Consider the following 17,757-nt stretch of genomic DNA (forward strand, 5'->3'; position numbering starts at 1 on the left):
GTCCGGATGTCAGAACCCTGAGAATACCACTCACACGACCACAGTGTACCAAAAAGATATATCACTTTATTTAATAAAATACAAGTTCAAGTTCATCAGCTCTGCGCGGGTTACTAGTGGGCCGCTAGGAGACCGGCCCTGCCACGATTAGGCCGTTGATGGCCCTTCCAGGTTTTGGCATGACAGCCGCCAAATAAATCTTCCTCTTTCCGGAATGTTAACCGATGCGAGCAGTCATGTGTATTTATTGATTACCAGAGACAGTTAGTAAGCATGGCTTCCACACCGCGCCAACAATAAGGCATATATGGCTAAATACATTTCTTAAAGCTAAATTACTAGTTTAACACGAACCCAAATGAATGGCTAGATCGACTGCATTTACACGCCGTGTCCACTGGTGTCGCTGTGACTATTAGTGGAGATCTTCTTCCTTCCCTCCAGACTCCACCGCCCTCTCCGGTCTTGCTACTCAGAGAACCGACAAGGATGCCGTCGATCGAATACGACGAGTGAGTCTTTAACTAAATATTTTAACAAATATAATGTGATGAATCGGGTCTTAAAAACATCTCATATTGTACTTCAATTATTTTTCTCAGTTCCAAGCCCAGCTGGGCCGACCAGGTCGAAGAGGAAGGAGACGAAGGTAACTAGCTAGCGAGTGAGCTAGCTGACGTTAGCATACCCAGACATCATCCTCATCCATTACCTTTGGTTTGCGTTCTTGATCGTTGCAGCCGCGCAGCACACCAGATGTTACAACGTCTGGAGCAAAACGTGTTAAACACTATACGAGCCCCCCATAAATCGATGTATGAATCTGCGGCACGACTGTAATATAGGCGACTTGGAACTCCATCTTGACCGCTTATGCTAGGAGGCCAGTAAGGCCTCCACGTGTTCTACTAATTCTCTCATTTTAAAAGCTAATTGGCAAACGAACCACTCCTGTCACTTTTCCTCTGTCTGGGAGTTACTCGTGTTGTATGCCATGATGTACTAGCCAGCGAAGTGTACCCATTTCAATGATTATCGTTGGCGCTGTCAAGTGCTATTGTTGTCAGCCAGCTGACTAGCTGGGAAGACAGTCTTGTATAAAGTATTAGTGAAGTTATTACCAATAGTATTGCGACGGAATCGTTTTCAGTCGTGCTGGTTGTGTGTAATGGTTTCCCCCCTGCCACCTTTAGGTTGACACACTCCATGACCATGTTTATGTTGACATCTCTCCCCACCAGGTACCCTTCCCCCTCTGAAAGAAACTATCAAAGGAAATATTAAAACTATCACAGAGTACAAGATCGATGAAGATGGAAAGAAGTTCAAGGTAATATCATAACTTGTTATCATGACTAAGTTAATTTGAATATTTTGCACATAACCTTTTCATTGTGTGGAAAAAATATATTTTTGATAAGATACCATGATGTAGGAGAACCTGACCTCAAATATTGACCTAATATGTCTCGTGTATTGTGTTTCAGATTATACGCACCTTCAAGATTGAGAATAGAAAGGCCTCAAAAGCTGTGGCGCGGAGAAAGGTAGGTTGAGGAGATCTGCATGATCAGTGTTCAATTAGAAATGTTTAAACATTTTATGCACAGTGCCACACCACCCAGCCTGCACAGTGCCACACTACCCAGCCTGCACAGTGCCACACTACCCAGCCTGCACAGTGCCACACTACCCAGCCTGCACAGTGCCACACTACCCAGCCTGCACAGTGCCACACCACCCAGCCTGCACAGTGCCACACCACCCAGCCTGCACAGTGCCACACTACCCAGCCTGCACAGTGCCACACCACCCAGCCTGCACAGTGCCACACCACCCAGCCTGCACAGTGCCACACCACCCAGCCTGCACAGTGCCACACCACCCAGCCTGCACAGTGCCACACTACCCAGCCTGCACAGTGCCACACTAACCAGCCTGCACAGTGCCACACTAACCAGCCTGCACAGTGCCACACTAACCAGCCTGCACAGTGCCACACTAACCAGCCTGCACAGTGCCACACTAACCAGCCTGCACAGTGCCACACCACCCAGCCTGCACAGTGCCACACCACCCAGCCTGCACAGTGCCACACCACCCAGCCTGCACAGTGCCACACTACCCAGCCTGCACAGTGCCACACTACCCAGCCTGCACAGTGCCACACTAACCAGCCTGCACAGTGCCACACTACCCAGCCTGCACAGTGCCACACTACCCAGCCTGCACAGTGCCACACTACCCAGCCTGCACAGTGCCACACTACCCAGCCTGCACATTATATTTTTATGATTATATATTTAAAAAGTAAGCTGGTACTGTCATGTAGCTTGACTTTTTTTTTTTTTTTGGGTCACTCATTAGAACTGGAAGAAGTTTGGCAACTCTGAGTATGACCAGCAAGGCCCCAATGTTGCTACCACCACGGTCAGCGATGATGTCTTCATGGTTTTCATCTCCAGCAAAGAGGTGAGGTGTCAGATCCTTGTTCTTGGTCTCACAAGCTGTTTATATGATGTCACAATATTATTATATTGAAGCAGCCTACCTTTTGTGTTCAGTTTGAGCTCTAGTGTTAGTCAGTTCTAAGAGTCTTAATATTGCTTGCCATGCTCTTCCAGGACCTGAATGCCACAGACCAGGATGAGGACCCGATGAACAAATTGAAAGGACAGAAAATAGTGTCCTGTCGAATCTGCAAAGGTGACCATTGGACCACCCGCTGTCCCTACAAGGACACACTGGGCCCAATGCAGAAGGAGCTGGCTGAGCAGCTTGGACTGACTACTGGAGACAAGGAGAAGGCTGCAGGTATTGTAATTGTAATGTTCATAGCTAATAACCTCAATAGTATGCTTCAATGAAGGTACACAGTTGTGCATGCTGTTGATTGATTCTAAAATAGACATGACTGATTGATTATTGTTTCGTCTCAGGCTCAGCAGAGCCCGAGCCTGCCCAGCCAGCACAAAGCAAGACTGGGAAGTATGTGCCCCCCAGCCTGAGGGATGGAAGCACACGTAGAGGAGAGTCCATGCAGCCCAACCGCAGAGGTGTGTTTCAGTGTTATAAGAGGGACTCGGCATCACCCCTGTCTCTTACAGCAGCATGTTCATGGGCCTGATCTTAAACTCATCTGGATGCCATGACTAACTTAGTGCATTTCCTTCTACAGCCGATGACAACGCCACCATCCGCGTGACCAACTTGTCGGAGGACACTCGCGAGACAGATCTGCAGGAGCTTTTCAGGCCGTTTGGCTCCATCTCCAGGATCTACCTGGCTAAGGACAAAAACACAGGCCAGTCCAAGGTGAGCACAGAGTAGGTTTAAAGGTCATATTTGTGTGTTTCTATAGTGCTGTTTGGCTCTAACAAGTGCCTCTTCTGTTTTACCTCTCTCCTTCAGGGCTTTGCCTTCATCAGTTTCCACCGCAGGGAGGATGCAGCCAGAGCCATTGCAGGAGTGTCAGGATTTGGATACGATCATCTTATCCTCAACGTGGAATGGGCCAAGTGAGTATTACATTTTGATTCTTATGGGAAGAGCAATAAATGCTTTAGATAAGATTCATGTTTGCTTTAAAGGTGCAATCTGGGATTAAAATTCATAGAGGGACTGACCATCCATGAGATAAAATGATTGTTTTAACCATGTTTCGAAGCTATTAAGCTATGTTTCTTTACAATTATATTATTTACAAACAATACTAACAGTACTTAATATAAGTCCCATATTGCCCTTCTAACTAACCCAATGACTTTCAATTGTTTATTTTTTCCAGACCATCAAACAACTGAGGCGGTGATATTTCAGAAATATTCCAGGAAGATGCCAGATTTTATTCTTCATGAATGTGTCTGTTGTCTAAATAAAGCAGTGATGAGAAACTGTCAGTCTTATTACATTGGTTGTTACACAAGATATGTAATGTTGATAGCAATGTGTAAACCAAGATTGTTTTACCACTTTAAGGATATGAATTACTACATACAATGAGTACATCCCACCCTCATTGTATGTAGTACTTTTAATGCTTAACATGTACTGAATGGTACTAATGGCTCTTGACTAAATAGAATGCACTTATATAGCGCCTTATTCCAAATCGCTTTACATTCACACACCAGTGGCGGCATGCTATCGTGCGGCGCCAGTAATTTGGGGTTCAGTGTCTTGCCCAAGGACACCTGGGGATCGAATTTCTGAATCGCGAACCTTGCGATCATTAGATGCTGACTACCTCCTGAGCCACAGCCGCCCCTGAATGTTATAGCGGTGTATAGTGACAGTAAAGCCAATATACTCCAGCAATTCGACATCAAATGATGAATGTGAGTATTCAGTTGATATTTTCAATGCACTTAAGTATTTGGACAGATGAACTTAATAAATGGTAGTGGTCACTCGCTTATCTCTTGCACAACACTTCAGGCTTGTGGTCGTATCTTAGGTGATACAGCACCCAAAGGAGACATTTATTTGTAGTTGAGCATAGACATGAACACCTCTGTTCATTCTGATACTTATGGTGAATCATGAATAAACACTGAACTTTCCATAAGCTTAAATATGTAGTACCAATACAGGAGAGGTTAGCACCTTTTCTGGTGTAGCCTCTAACTTATTTTGTTTTATATCAAGAGTTCAGAAACATTCCTGTTGACTTCTAAAGAAAATGCCTACCAACATTAACATCGATGCATGTGAGGAATATGGCCAAATACTAAACTTAAAGATCTACTTCAAATAGGCGACCAAATACAGTAGTGTATTTTTCTAAAGGATATAACTAATTATATGGAGGAAACAGGGAACTGACATTTGATAAGAGCTTTATTTGAAATATTACAACATATAAAAACGACATTCCATTGTCAATGGATATTTGCAAATACACGGTTAAAACCAACCAACCAAAATCATAAACACAGAATGGTACTGCACAGACTGTCCAGAGAGGCCACATAAGTGACACGGTTAAAACCAACCAACCAAAATCATAAACACGGAATGGTACTGCACAGACTGTCCAGAGAGGCCACATAAGTGACACGGTTAAAACCAACCAACCAAAATCATAAACACGGAATGGTACTGCACAGACTGTCCAGAGGCCACATAAGTGACAAGGCTCAAAGCCAGCTCATTGAGGAGTTCCTGAGGCTTGATCTTCAGGATCTCAGATGAATTTGATTAAGGGAACAGGTACTAGTCTGAGACCACCATCTTCTCCTGCTTCACAGTCTCTGGAGGGAGGAGAGAAGAGTTAGAAATCATAGTATGGATAACAATATGCCTCATCCACATCCTCTCTGAAAGGGTGGTCAAGGTCTCACCTGATGCAATCTCCTCTTTTATCCTCTGAAGGACACACTTCTTGACCTCTAGTCCGATGGCTCTGGAGAGCGGCGGAGGGACCGCATTCCCAACCTGGGAGATAATGGAATGTCAGTGAAGTCTTTTACAGGATTGAAAAGTTCAGGGTTTCATTCCTGATATGGACAAAAGCGTTTTTTTAAAAGCAACGTACCTGTCTGTGTTTGTCCAGAATGTTCCCAAAGAAGCGGTAGGTATCCGGGAATCCCTGGGAGCGCGCGCACTCCCTCACACTGACCACTCGGTGCTGCTCAGGATGCAGGACACGGCCCTGAAATGAGCACGACAGTCATTACCAGTCTGGAATGGAACATTAAAGCTCTGCAGTGGACCGATTAAAAATCTATTTCAGTAGGCCAGAGGGGGCACTACAATGAATTTCACAAATAATTGGTGGCGTAATGCACTAAACGTCGACCATGTATGTAACCGCAGGGTTCCCGGTTCGATTACGGCCGCGGACATATCCTGCATGTCATCGCTTCTCTCTCACTCATCCTTTCTGTCAAATCTCTAGAAATAGTATAGCCGTGTATGGGATGAAATTCTAATTTTCATCCAACATGAAGAGAAGGCGGGTGCTCTACCTGCTTGCCCATTGGCTCAGGGTTAGAGAAGGCGGGTGCTCTACCTGCTTGCCCATTGGCTCAGGGTTAGTTACAGTGGTGCTAAAGAAGCCGTCCCACTCCAGTCTGCCGTAGAGCCCAGCCCAGTGGTTGTGGCGGTTTCCTGTGTGAGGCAGGCACCATGGGACCAGAGTGTTGAACTGCCTGTCAGCAGCATCACAGGGCTTCCCTATGGAGAGAGTGCATCACCACCATTACAACATGTCACTCACACTACACCTGTTCCATCCAGACAAACAAAGTAATCGACAAAGTGGTTCCAAGTGCTTCATATTCTACAAAAGGTAAACTTGTTTACAAATATGCATACCTGCTGAACATGTGCACACTCCTCTCAGTGCTCCAGTGCTGCTGCGGCCATTCTTTTTGTCGGCGTGCGAGAAGCGTAGCTTCTTGGTGGTGGTTCCATCTCTCAATCTGACCTCGATGTTGGGCAGGTCCCTCCAGTCAGAGCCAGGTGCCAAGGGGATGTGCCTCATGCGCGCCGCCACCAGAGCACTCATGTCCTGGGAACAGTGAGGAGCGTTACCTTTCACAGAGGGCAACAGTGTTCACACCCTCTTAAACCTTTACCAGTGTTTAAGTCACCTGCTTAAACAATAGTGGCAACTGATCAGATTTCCACCAGCGGTACTACAGACATTAGAAGTCACAATCTATTTGTGGCCCTGAAGAGTTACACCTTACAATTAGAATAGTTTTTTGCCTAGCAAACTATAAGGCAGCTAACCTTGCAGATATGGTCTTTTAGGATAGGCTGGTACTGTGTGCCTCGGATTTGCCTCTGGAACCACGACTGGGGCTCCCCGTTGTAGGAGATCTCTAGTCCAGATGCTCCGTTGCGGATCTCAGGTAGGTCAGACATGGCATCCCTGACAGTGATGGTTCGGTATACACCTCCATTACCCCTGCAGGAGAAAATAAATTCAGAACCCCTGCTTGGACAAACAATATACATGCATTTCAACGTAGCCGACAACCATTTAAATCCAATTATTCATATTAATGGTTATTCATTACAACCACCAGTGTGCTCACTTATGCACTTAGAATTGTGAAGGTTGTCAATGTCAGCCCTTCACACACGGCTATCGGGAGTGACGTTCAAAGGGCTCAGTTGAGCGCAATCTTTTTTTTTTTTTGGGTCTCTTAGCGGTATGTTGGAGTGACTTGGGTGAGACAACTGGTTTACCGTTCAGAACGGTAACAATGCTGAGCACAGCAGACAGGAACGTCATGAAGAGCAGACAAATTAATTCCTGTTCATGTAAATAAAAGAGCATGTCTGTTCAACAACACATTTCTACTCAAACAGAACAGCCATTATTGTAGAACATTTATGTTTAACAAATATAATTTTGTTTGTCTCTTATCAATGGAGATAATTAGTTGAGTCCTTTTCATAAGAGCAATGTATAGCCATTACAGCACAGGACAAAGGCCACAATGGGATAGGACAACCTTCTGTGTTAACCATTTTCAGTTGTCACATCAACTGATTAGATCTTTATATTACACCAAAACACCCAGTCACAATCAATGACCTAGAACCCACGTAGGCTACAATGGCCCTCAGGACTGGACTTGCATATCCTTGGGTTACGGTATGTGCTAGGAACCCATACATTTTTTATCTGGCTACGGAAAAGCTTAGAGTATAGCCCTGTGAGGTACATTTCATTTGATTGTAGATTGACTCTACAGACAGGTTGATGTTGCAGTTACCGTGTGACGTTGCTGGTGTATCGCTTCTCATCCACCACCACGTTGAGTGAACATGCTCGGGGAGCAAACACATGTAGAGGCTCTGGGTAGCGGGGCAGCTTCTCCCCGGGAGCAGCCGCCAGGATGATAGCCCTGCGCCGGGTCTGGGCCACACCGTACTGCCCCGCCTGGGATGAGATCAGTGTTGGCCATGTTGAGGATGAAAGACTGCCTCATATCTTATAATAACATGCATCCCAATGGCCTGTAGTGTTAAGCAGTCAGAGAAACATGCAAGGACATCCATAGAACTCACCTGAAGGACCCCGAAGGTGCACTGGTAGCCCATGCGCACAAGGCAGCGAAGTGTCAACTTCAGGACCATGGAGCGTTTGAATGACACAAAGTTCCTCACGTTCTCAAGCAGGAAAAACTTGGGTCTGTAGTAATCGCAGTAGCTAAAAAGGGGGAGAAAATTGGGTGCATTTACTAGGGGGAAGTCGGTCATTGCATATTTCATTCCATCTCTCTATTAAGCTACTCCATAATCATCATAGAAATGCCTAGGGATGCACGATATGCATTTTTTCCAACCGATAACCGATGTTTACCCGCTTCTCGTGGCCGATAACCGATATGATAACCGATATAATTTCACAGTTGATAACCTGTAGTTCATGCACACCTGAAGGTAAGAAAGGCTATGTAGTGAGCAAAGATTGATGATTTAATATTCCATAGTGATCTCACCAAATCTAACTTGCATCACTATTGTTAACACAACAAAGAGAACACTTCTGACTCTTCAAATGTTGAAATCATTTAAGCCTCTTTCACACATAGTTCCCTGTAACTTCAATGGAATCCCAAGCTGTGCCGTCCAGCCATTTTCGCCGTTCACTCATGAGTCAAATGCCGGTAGATTCGTGTCTTGCTCCCTTTAACACATGTCGGCGTTTCCCTGGTTGCGAGATGTAAACTACTAGAACTAAAGGCGGCAGGTAACAGGCACCTAACATCCATATGCTGTATATATACAAATATATTTGACTACCAGCAAGACACCGGAGCACTCATCTATAACAAACGCGGAGATTGTATGAGCCCCGTGTCAGTCAGCCTTTCCGTAGAAATACATCGCTCCGTTATATATCTAACGTTACATGTTTTAAGGCTGATCTGTGCATGATAGTGCTGCATTATGTTGATCTATTTATATCGATCTATTCTTGCCAATTCCTTATTACCAGTGGAAAGGGGGAAGGCTAAAACACTGAATGGAATATAGGACTTTCCGTTCAATGTAGGAAGCATGATACTCGCGAGTTCATCTCGCTTTTCCCCCCGTTGATGTATTAAACAATCTAAGCAATCTAATCAGAGCAGTTGTTATTATGTAATATCCATGTGCCATTTTTGATGGAGAGCAGTGAGCGGATGACTGGATGTGAGCATGTATTTGACTAATGCCGATAGATTCGCGTCTTTCTCCGAAACCGGAGCTGTCGGCGCAGACAGGATTCTACAGCGTTCCTTCAAACTATCGTAATTCATGAACTATATGAACTATTATGCCCAATCAAAAAAATTCAAACAGGTTCTGAAAGCAGTGAAGTTGCACTTTTTGAACAGTTGAACTTTTTTAGGCTTATTACGGTAGTTCACCGAACTTTTGCCGAACATGTAGTGCGTTTGCAATATCTGCCTCAGAAACTCTGAAAAATGTCCACACCGGGGAAGCCATGTTTCGCTCTAGTCTCTCCATCTGCGTGGCTGTACGCAGGCGCAGCATCATGAGCGCGACAACCGGAACCGGAAATATTTCCGGCTTCATATTATCGGCTAAAATGTTATAAAACCGCTAAATATTTAATAACATTAATTTCCCAATATCGGGCCGATAAATATCGCTAGCTAGCCATCTTGCCAGTTACAGCACTGTATCTGGTAGCCTAGCAATAAGAGTCACACCTTTCTCTACTCTAGGCCACCGCTTTCAAGTACTTTCAGGTCAAGTGCGTTTGGTGGACAAGACTATCGAGATATGAGCATTTCTCCAACACCAAGTACGAGCCTCATTCCAGTAGCGGTGCATCCCTATCATCTAGGCTGGAGAGTTAGAGAACATCATTGATATTCATCCAGTTGCAGAGCTGAGACTATCCTACTGACCTTAGGTAGGAGACGACCAGTGAGTTCTTGAACTTTGAGTAGGTGCGGGAGTTGAAGCGGTTCATTCCGCTGAAGCCTTGGCAGGGAGGGCCACCACACAGCATCTCTACATCCCCCTTCTGGGGGAGCTTCTGGCCCAGGGAGTTGGTCTTCTCTCCAGACATGACCAGCTTCAGCAGCACGTTGCAGTCTTCTGTGAACACTGTGGTACCAGGATTATTCAGCCTGAAGGCCTGTGCTGCAGGGTCCCACATCTCTATGGCCCACTGAGTCTCAGCGATACCTGAGGGAAAGGACATGAACACAAGTTCATTTTAAATGTTGCCGCAAAGCAGTTAAGTTACACCTGTATTTATATTTGAATATACCGGTGTATGAAAATACTTTTAAGTGATGATACATTCTGCGCTCTTGATTGGAAGGAACACTAACCAGCCTGGTGGAAGCCCTCAGACAGGCCTCCGCAGCCAGAGAACACATCCAGGGTGCGCAACTTGGTGATCTTGGGTTCCTGAGGCTCCTGGTCCGGAGTTTCCTGCACAGTTGAGGACTTCCCTTTGCCTTTACCTGGAGGAGAGATTCAGGTTCAGATTCAAAGTGGCCATAGTAGTAGCTTCATGACAAGCTCAACCCTCTCATGGGCCTATGAGGACATTAAGACAAGAACTATATGATTTGAAAGACTGAAACTAGAGCACAATAAAAAGTTATTACCTTTGCCCTTGCCTTTTCCCTTGCCCTTTTGTACAGCTGAGCGGGCATGGTTAGGTGGGTCCTCAAAGTTTTTGGACTTTGCGTTATAAGCCTATTGGGGACGAGAGAAAACAGGTGTTACCAACAGAGGCTTTAGTGCACTTAACAGAAAGAGTAGTGTCTCACTGATTTCTTAGCATGCAAATGGAACAAATGATTAACAAACATATTTGCATTCAGTCCAGCCTCACCTCAAGGAAGTAGAATCGGTCAGGTCCTCCGCTGGAGAAGTCCGCAACAGACTCATACAGGTCCTCTGCATACTCCACACGACAGCGACCCAGCACGTCAGACATATTCACCGTCACTTCCTCATCACTCCAGTACAGCTGGTTGATGTCTGTGCAATAACCTGCCTTCGCACCCTTGTGAGTATTCTCAGGCCTAGAGTTTAAATAACAGAAAAAACAAAACAACTTCAAATGCATGCACAAATGCTGACTGCATTTGTATTTGTGTAATGCCATTGGACTGGTAGCACACCTGTAGAGCTTGTATATACGCAGTTTGACTTCTGACAAGTCAGCTTTTCCATTGCTGCGTTTGGTGCAGAAGATCTCCTTGATGCGGCCGACGCGGAAGGGTTGTGGGGCGTCTAGGTTAGAACCCTTGATGTAGTCTGATGACTTCCTGTAATACTCTGGGTACAACTCCTCGTCCACATCCTCCTTCCTGTGAGAGCGCTTCACTGGACTGGCTGCCTTCACCCTGAGTGACGCACACAGTACATTTTCATCACCAATGCTTCATTTGAGAAATGGGATTATGTAACAACCAGTCTGTTTACACCCATGAACATGCTCATGTACAGTATCCCTGGATGTTCCACTCACCCAAAATTGAATGAGTCAGGCGGCAGGTAGACACTGTCTCCCACCCGGAAATGGTCTCCTTTCAGGCACGCCATGGCGTAGTAGGCCTTGTTGTCGTGGTCCTGATCCTGCAGGGGTTCAAACGCACGAGGGGTCTCCTGTTCTTCTCTCTCCTGAGCCCTGGTACAGCTGGCACAGAATCTGAAAACAGCAAACAAAGTTCCAAATATTAAGCCAAGACCAAACAGTCAACATCAAGGTCAGAGGCTCGTCAATGGACAGGAGAAGGCAGTTAGATGCCCACTCACTTGTATTTGCAGTCCTCTGAGGATATAATGGTAGGAGGGGTCTCAAAGCGGGCACAATCGCCTTCATACCACAGTTGGTAGAAGAAGCTCTTCCCATCATCCTCAATCACCTTGTCGTACTCATCACTTCCACCCTGAGAACACAATAGGCAAGATACACAAGTGCTGAACAGGCAGATTGTCACCAACCCTCTACCTCAAGAAAGCAAAGGCTCAAGTGGTCTTACCTCCATGAACCAGTTGTCGCTGGGGGCCTTGTACATTACGTTGACCTTGCCCGCTACAAAGCTCAGCTGCATGTCTTCACATTCATCCACTAGGAAAAGCTCCAGTGGGTCCGAAGACTCTCCCAGCACGGTTTCTGTGCCACGCAAGAACCAGTGGGCATGGAACATCTTTCCATTATTATCCTCCCACAGGGATGAGATCCTATAAACCAATACATAGTGTCAACATAGCGGCCTATAACTGAACCAACTTGTCTCCCCCCCCCCCCCCAGTCTATGACAAGAATAAGTAGATACCTGGCAAGGTAGAGTGGATTTGATGGATCATCTGGACTGACAGAAACACAATCTCCCACCTCCACCACCTCATTATCCACAGTCACCTTCATGTAGTACTGCCTCTTCCCCTCAGTCTGAAAACATTTAGCCGAGTCTTATGTTGGATTCCTAACGAAGCAGAGTTGGTATTTTGAATCAGTTTGACCTGGAAAACTTCCAGAGCCCTGAGGAGAACATACCTTAACAGGCTCTCCGATCCATGTCTGCTTGCTTTGGGTCTGCTTCTTTCTCTTGGCCTGGGAGACCTTCTTGGATGGTGCCTTCAGTATAGGCAACACATCCTCCTCTTCTACAATCTCATCATCCTCAGCTTCCTTTACAGCAAGGTTGGGGCACCTGGATGGAAAAGAAAATAAGGTTCAGCCCTACTCCAAATATGAGGGAGCACACCACATCAACTACATGCACGTTTCCAAGCTACTTCCCCTGCAACCTGAACAGGAGTAAAACTACAAGCTCAGAGGCTAGTCCCCTACCCTCACCCATTTTGACAGTATGAGTTTAAGAAGGTCTGGAGTGAATTACTTTTACTAAGTAAATCCCTACTCAAAAAAACAAAACAAACAAAAAAAGGCCAAAGACTAGCGTTTCAGAATGAGATCATGGAAATATTATGTTCTGGAACAAACAGAATAGTTGTAATGGGCTTCATGCCATTGAAGAAACAATGTAGAGGGGAGTACTGCATTAAAGGTCACCTCACCTCCTCTTTAGACAAGCCTGCTTGCTTCGGCCACCGCCCCCAAATTTGATCATATCCTTACAGGGTACACACTTGCCACAGTCGGAAGCTTGGCAAACCTGATGGCAGAGGAGACTATTTGTTCAAACATCACAAGTAAAAGGCCCCATGGGATGGGGCATGTCAGTACTTGACAGCATTTGTTCCAATTTTAGACAATCACTTTCTAAGAATAGCAGCAGCAAACTGAACTACACAACATTCAAACAATAACTACATGGAGATGGGCAGCATACCCTTTTAACCGTGGCAATCTTTACAACAAGAACACCAAGAGATGCATAAATATTCAGGTTGACTTTTGATGCAAGGTTGTTTCTCTAAGCACAACCAATAACTCACCTCACAGACACCACAGCGCTGTCGTTTGATTCCACCACCCTCTTTATTAAGCTGATCAATCTCATCAGAGAAGAAGGTGTCAAAGATTGTGTAGACCAGCTTGGTAGTGGTGGCTTTAGTGGGCCCCTTGAGGTCCTTCTCAATCTTAGTGGGATGGCGAATGGCCTGTCTTCTGGCAGCTCTCCTGTTGAGGGTAAAAAACAGTGTTTGGTTGAGTTTATACAATACCAGAATAAACATGGTGTAATGGTAAGCTCTTATCAGGCTCGACAGCCACAGCAGCAGTGTAGATGGAGCCATGCAGTTTAAATTAGAGGAATGACAAGCAAACACAAACACAAACATATTGATAAGGATTAATCCAGAACAAACCTCAACCAACCTTCAAACGTAACACCACACACAAGCGAGGACGCATTCTGAGCAAGTATTACCTACCAGTACAACAGCATGCTGCATTAGGAAATGTCAGAGGAGTGTTAGAGACATACGGGATAAGAGGGAGCGAGCAGCAGGAGGACAAGTACACCCCCCTCTACCCCAAAAACTAAAACCAGCATGGGAAATGGTACACAGCTTTGGTAGCCATCATGGAAGATAGAAAGCAGTTAAAAAATAATAAGTTAAAGCTAGACCAACAAGGCTCAGCTGAGGGAATCATAAATTGTCCATGATCAACCCATGACTTCATAATCAATTTGCCACAAATGTACAGCAAATAAGACTGTATGAAGACAATACAGCTTCACTACAGCTATTGGCTGCGAGTATTGTCTGGGTGTCATTCAGAAATTTAAACCCCATGCATCGAAGGCCTGGTATTGGAGTTTGGAACTCTCCCACCCACACCTTATAATGAGAAGCAGGTTAACTGAGGAGGGACAGGGATTGTGCTCATAACAGCCATCCAGTTGAGTTGACATAAACCAACCATATCCATCAGCACATAGTACCAGGCCCAGGTCCTACCTCTTTCCGAGAGTGACTCCAGCCAGCTTGATCAGGTCCCTCATGCAGGGGGTAACGATGATGGGCTGCTCATCAGAGTCCCCGGCCTCATCATAGCTCTCCACCTGCTCCACCACAAACTGGGCGTGGCGCAGCAGGGTGTCCTCAGTGAAGCGGTTGAAGTTCAGCCCAGCTGGGGGTACTGTTGTCTGAGGGGAAAGAGGAGCGGTGGTCAGAGGGCTGCTGCTATGTGGCACAGAGATGAGGTCTGTTAATACTTTGTGGTTGTAGGCCCTCACCTCGATTTTGTTGAGGAGGTCCTCATAGGAGACGTCAGGATTCTTCTGCAGGAACTCCACCACTATCTTGCTCATGTAGATCTTCTCCTGCATCAGTGCAAAGATGGGGGCATACTCCTCACTCGAGTGCATGAGGATGTAGTCAGCAAAGGCTGGAGATGGAGAGACAAGTGTCAATATAAAGAAGGGATCTAGACAGAGGGATTGAATTCAATCGATTTAAATGTGAGAAAGAATCTTTAAGATTACCTGTAGTGAAGCCAATTAAAGCCTTTTCACCACCATCAAAGCCAGTGATCCACCAGGCATTGATGGGACCAAGCTTTTTGGAAAGAACTCCACCTAGAAGATAAGTGTTGCGCAAATATGTAGTCAGTCAATCAATGATTCCAAAGTGGGTTACAAGATTACAGAGGATGGACTAAATAGACAGTTCTGTGAAAATGACCAGTGCAACTTCCTCTTACCATCCATGCAGGGGTTGTCATCGTAGATGGGCTTGACTGCGCAACTGAAGTACAGCTCTACATTCTTCTCAATCAGCCCAGAGTCAAATGGACAAAGGTGGCCACGCTTATCATAGACACTGTAATAAAATAAAAAAATCACACTTCTCTTTTACTAAGGTGAGAGCACAAAGCAGATACTGTTATGCCGTGTACAGTATTGCGACAGCACAAGGGGCACCACATTTTGCTTGACGTAAACTGGGAGCGCTCATTACCTGAAGTTTGTGATCCTGTGCTGGGGTAAGTCTTCATAACTCTCAAAGCCATCCTCATTTGAGTCGAACAGGGAGAGTCTCTCATCTGTTAACATTTCTGGCTCATCCAACTGAAAGCATACAAGTTTAGATAAGCCTCAGGCATTCAATGCTGATATAGGGAATACAACTAACATTAAAGTCAAATTTAATTAACTGTGACATGCTATTTTACCAGGTAACACTTGTCCCACTGAAGGAATTAGTTGCCAACACACTTTACCCTTTTCCCCACTTGGGCTTAAGTTCCTCACCGCAGTATCAGGATCTCCCGTAAACAACTTGAGGTCAGTGTCATCCAGATACTGCCTGCAGTCTGGACATTTGGGGGGTGGCGTCTGAAACAGGAGTGAAGCATCAATGACACTGACAAATGGCAACTAAGCGTCACAAATGATGTTCTGGCTTGAGGGTAGCAATGGGGATTACCTTAGCTGCAGCCACTGGCTTAGTTTTCTCACAAGTAGAATCCTCTGGGACCACCCTGGGAAGAGAATAGACAGGGGACAGTGAGTCCACATTCAGAAGGGAAATTACATGTTGAATGGGAGAAGGTAGAGCTCTTACTTTTCATCCGACTCCACTTTTAGGCGCTTCTCTTCCTGAACCTACAAAATGTTTTATTTGTTACCAGGTGCATTCATCAGCATAAGATTAAGTTAGAATATCTGAGTGATGGGCCCCACACAGCAAGAACATCTCACCTCTTCCTCAGAGTCCTGCTCCTCTTTTTTGGGTTCCGGTTCAGCTTTTGGAGCATCTCCATTCACTTCATCAGACTTGCGCTTTTGACTGTAAGGGAGAGAGAGAAGTTTACTCTAGAGCAGAAAACACAAGAGCCTGAAATATCAAGAGAACAATCCTGAGAAGGCAACAACTCACACTTTTGAAAACATTGATAAGATAGTAGGCTGTTTTCCAGAGTTTCTTGTGACCCTGGAACTGGCAGTAGATTCTGGAGGAAAAATACAATGAACAATATGGCATAGCATTATGGCATAGCAACTAAATTCAGGAGTCTGTATGCCTCTAAGACACTTTCACTCAAACTCACTCTTGGACTCAGAGTCAGCTTTGCTCTTCCGGCCACCCTTTCCTTTTGGAGCAGAGGGCGACTTCATAACATCAGTCTCCTCCTGGGTGTCCATGGTTCCCTCTCCTTCATCCTTGTGGGAGCCATTTTCCACAAAGCCATTTGTTTTTCCATTCTTCTTCTCACCGTCTACATGCGAACCATTTTCCACACACAGCTCTCGTCCCAACAAGGCCTTCACCTTAGAGAGGTAGCCCTCCTGAGAGAAACACATCAAAGTGAATGACGGGGCAGTGTGGACTGGGAGGATTCACAGGAAGCCATTCACTTACCTCTGAGAGCTCTGAACTCTTCATCTTTTCCTCTAGGCTGCTAAGTTGGTCCTGAGCATCTGCATGCAGGAAGTCCTGCACCAACCTGAGCTTCTCTTTAACGCGCTCCTAAAATATAGCAGATTAAAGGCATGTTTTTGAAAAGGACTAATAGCATTCAACACTGTCATGTGTACAAGGCAATTGTATCATTATGAATGAATGGTCTTTATTGTCATTGCTATAGTACAGGTACCAAACAACGAAATTTGGGAGGGGGGCTCCCCTGGTGCTAGGAAAGAGAAAAAAAAACAAAAAAAACAAGGGAAAGGAGCTAGTTTACATAAATAAAGGCTATGTACACTATCCACTATACTGTACAGATAAAACGACTAGGGTTGTCATATTGCACATAGTGTTATTGCACATTCATTTAAAGTGTCGCAGTTTGCAGGCTTGAAATTTACACATTTGTGCCTCAGCACTACACCTGATTTTTTCATCCAGCAGCTGCCATCAATCCGTCCAGACTGTCCAGGGCCCAGAACCTAGGTCTTTGCTGTGTTATTGACTGTATGACATTCAGTGAAGTGTTAGTGCATTTCAGGGTGCTCTTACTCACCTCATCTGAGAAACCATCGTCATCCTTCTCCAACACCTGCAGTCTGAGAGCAAAAGTAGATGTGTAAAACAAATGTCTATCTTAAAATGACATGTCCGTCCATCCATCCATCTACCTCCAAAATATATAGCACTACCAAACGTTCAGACAAATGCCCGTATACATGATAACCACGTCTTGTCGAATACTTTGCTACAACTCAGGTGGTAGTGATTTGACATCATTAGCTTTCATATCACATGGCTGGTGATTAGCTAGTGAATATAATGATTGACTGTACATACTGGCTTGAGTCATGCTGTTCAATCTACAAAAAGCCTACATTGCGACATTAGAACACAAATCAAGCTAGCTAGCTTGTTGGCGATATGGAT

At 45.2% G+C, this 17,757-nt stretch overlaps 2 protein-coding genes across 3 annotated transcripts; one reads left to right on the forward strand and one right to left on the reverse strand.

The window, feature by feature from the left end:
* Positions 1–454: 454 nt before the first annotated feature.
* eif3g (eukaryotic translation initiation factor 3, subunit G) lies at positions 455–3,893 on the forward strand (the record flags this gene model as incomplete). 2 transcript variants are annotated; one of them, XM_080524939.1, is made up of 10 exons in its annotated part: positions 455–512; positions 603–649; positions 1,242–1,330; positions 1,488–1,547; positions 2,368–2,472; positions 2,625–2,814; positions 2,940–3,056; positions 3,179–3,315; positions 3,412–3,518; positions 3,788–3,893. In XM_080524939.1, the coding sequence occupies exons 1-10, from the start codon at positions 490–492 to the stop codon at positions 3,801–3,803; spliced, it is 891 nt and encodes a 296-aa protein (XP_080381065.1). In that variant the 5' UTR covers positions 455–489. The 2 variants fall into 2 exon arrangements, with proteins under 2 accessions (XP_080381065.1, XP_080381066.1); XM_080524940.1 differs by lacking the exon at positions 3,788–3,893 and having other exon boundaries at positions 3,412–3,522.
* A 954-nt stretch (positions 3,894–4,847) lies between these two features.
* Positions 4,848–17,389, reverse strand: dnmt1 (DNA (cytosine-5-)-methyltransferase 1). Its single transcript, XM_080522336.1, has 33 exons — positions 17,384–17,389; positions 16,783–16,890; positions 16,472–16,709; positions 16,300–16,372; positions 16,122–16,209; positions 15,985–16,025; positions 15,847–15,901; positions 15,672–15,755; positions 15,379–15,488; positions 15,122–15,240; positions 14,904–14,996; positions 14,655–14,806; positions 14,377–14,564; positions 13,408–13,591; positions 13,027–13,124; positions 12,503–12,659; positions 12,282–12,397; positions 11,985–12,186; positions 11,758–11,891; positions 11,471–11,650; positions 11,121–11,345; positions 10,829–11,021; positions 10,599–10,689; positions 10,317–10,451; positions 9,885–10,167; positions 8,029–8,170; positions 7,734–7,900; positions 6,739–6,916; positions 6,319–6,514; positions 6,014–6,177; positions 5,537–5,653; positions 5,343–5,436; positions 4,848–5,252 (listed from the first exon to the last, which is right to left on the reverse strand). Exons 2-33 carry the CDS (start codon positions 16,804–16,806, stop codon positions 5,215–5,217), a joined length of 4,359 nt encoding a protein of 1,452 aa, XP_080378462.1. The 5' UTR covers positions 16,807–16,890; positions 17,384–17,389; the 3' UTR covers positions 4,848–5,214.
* Between the last annotated feature and the right edge of the window lie 368 nt (positions 17,390–17,757).

Source organism: Nansenia antarctica (genome assembly GCF_963989245.1).
Source record: "Nansenia antarctica genome assembly, chromosome: 2".
NCBI lineage: Eukaryota > Metazoa > Chordata > Actinopteri > Argentiniformes > Microstomatidae > Nansenia > Nansenia antarctica.

Excerpts from the sequence above, each read along its gene's own strand:
- dnmt1 (XM_080522336.1), bottom strand. The coding sequence starts at position 16,806 with ATGAAGAGTTCAGAGCTCTCAGAG. Across the intron at positions 16,373-16,471 it reads AGCTGACTCTGAGTCCAAGA|AATCTACTGCCAGTTCCAGG; the intron begins GTGAGTTTGAGT and ends TTTTTCCTCCAG. Across the intron at positions 6,515-6,738 it reads TAAAAGACCATATCTGCAAG|GACATGAGTGCTCTGGTGGC; the intron begins GTTAGCTGCCTT and ends CACTGTTCCCAG.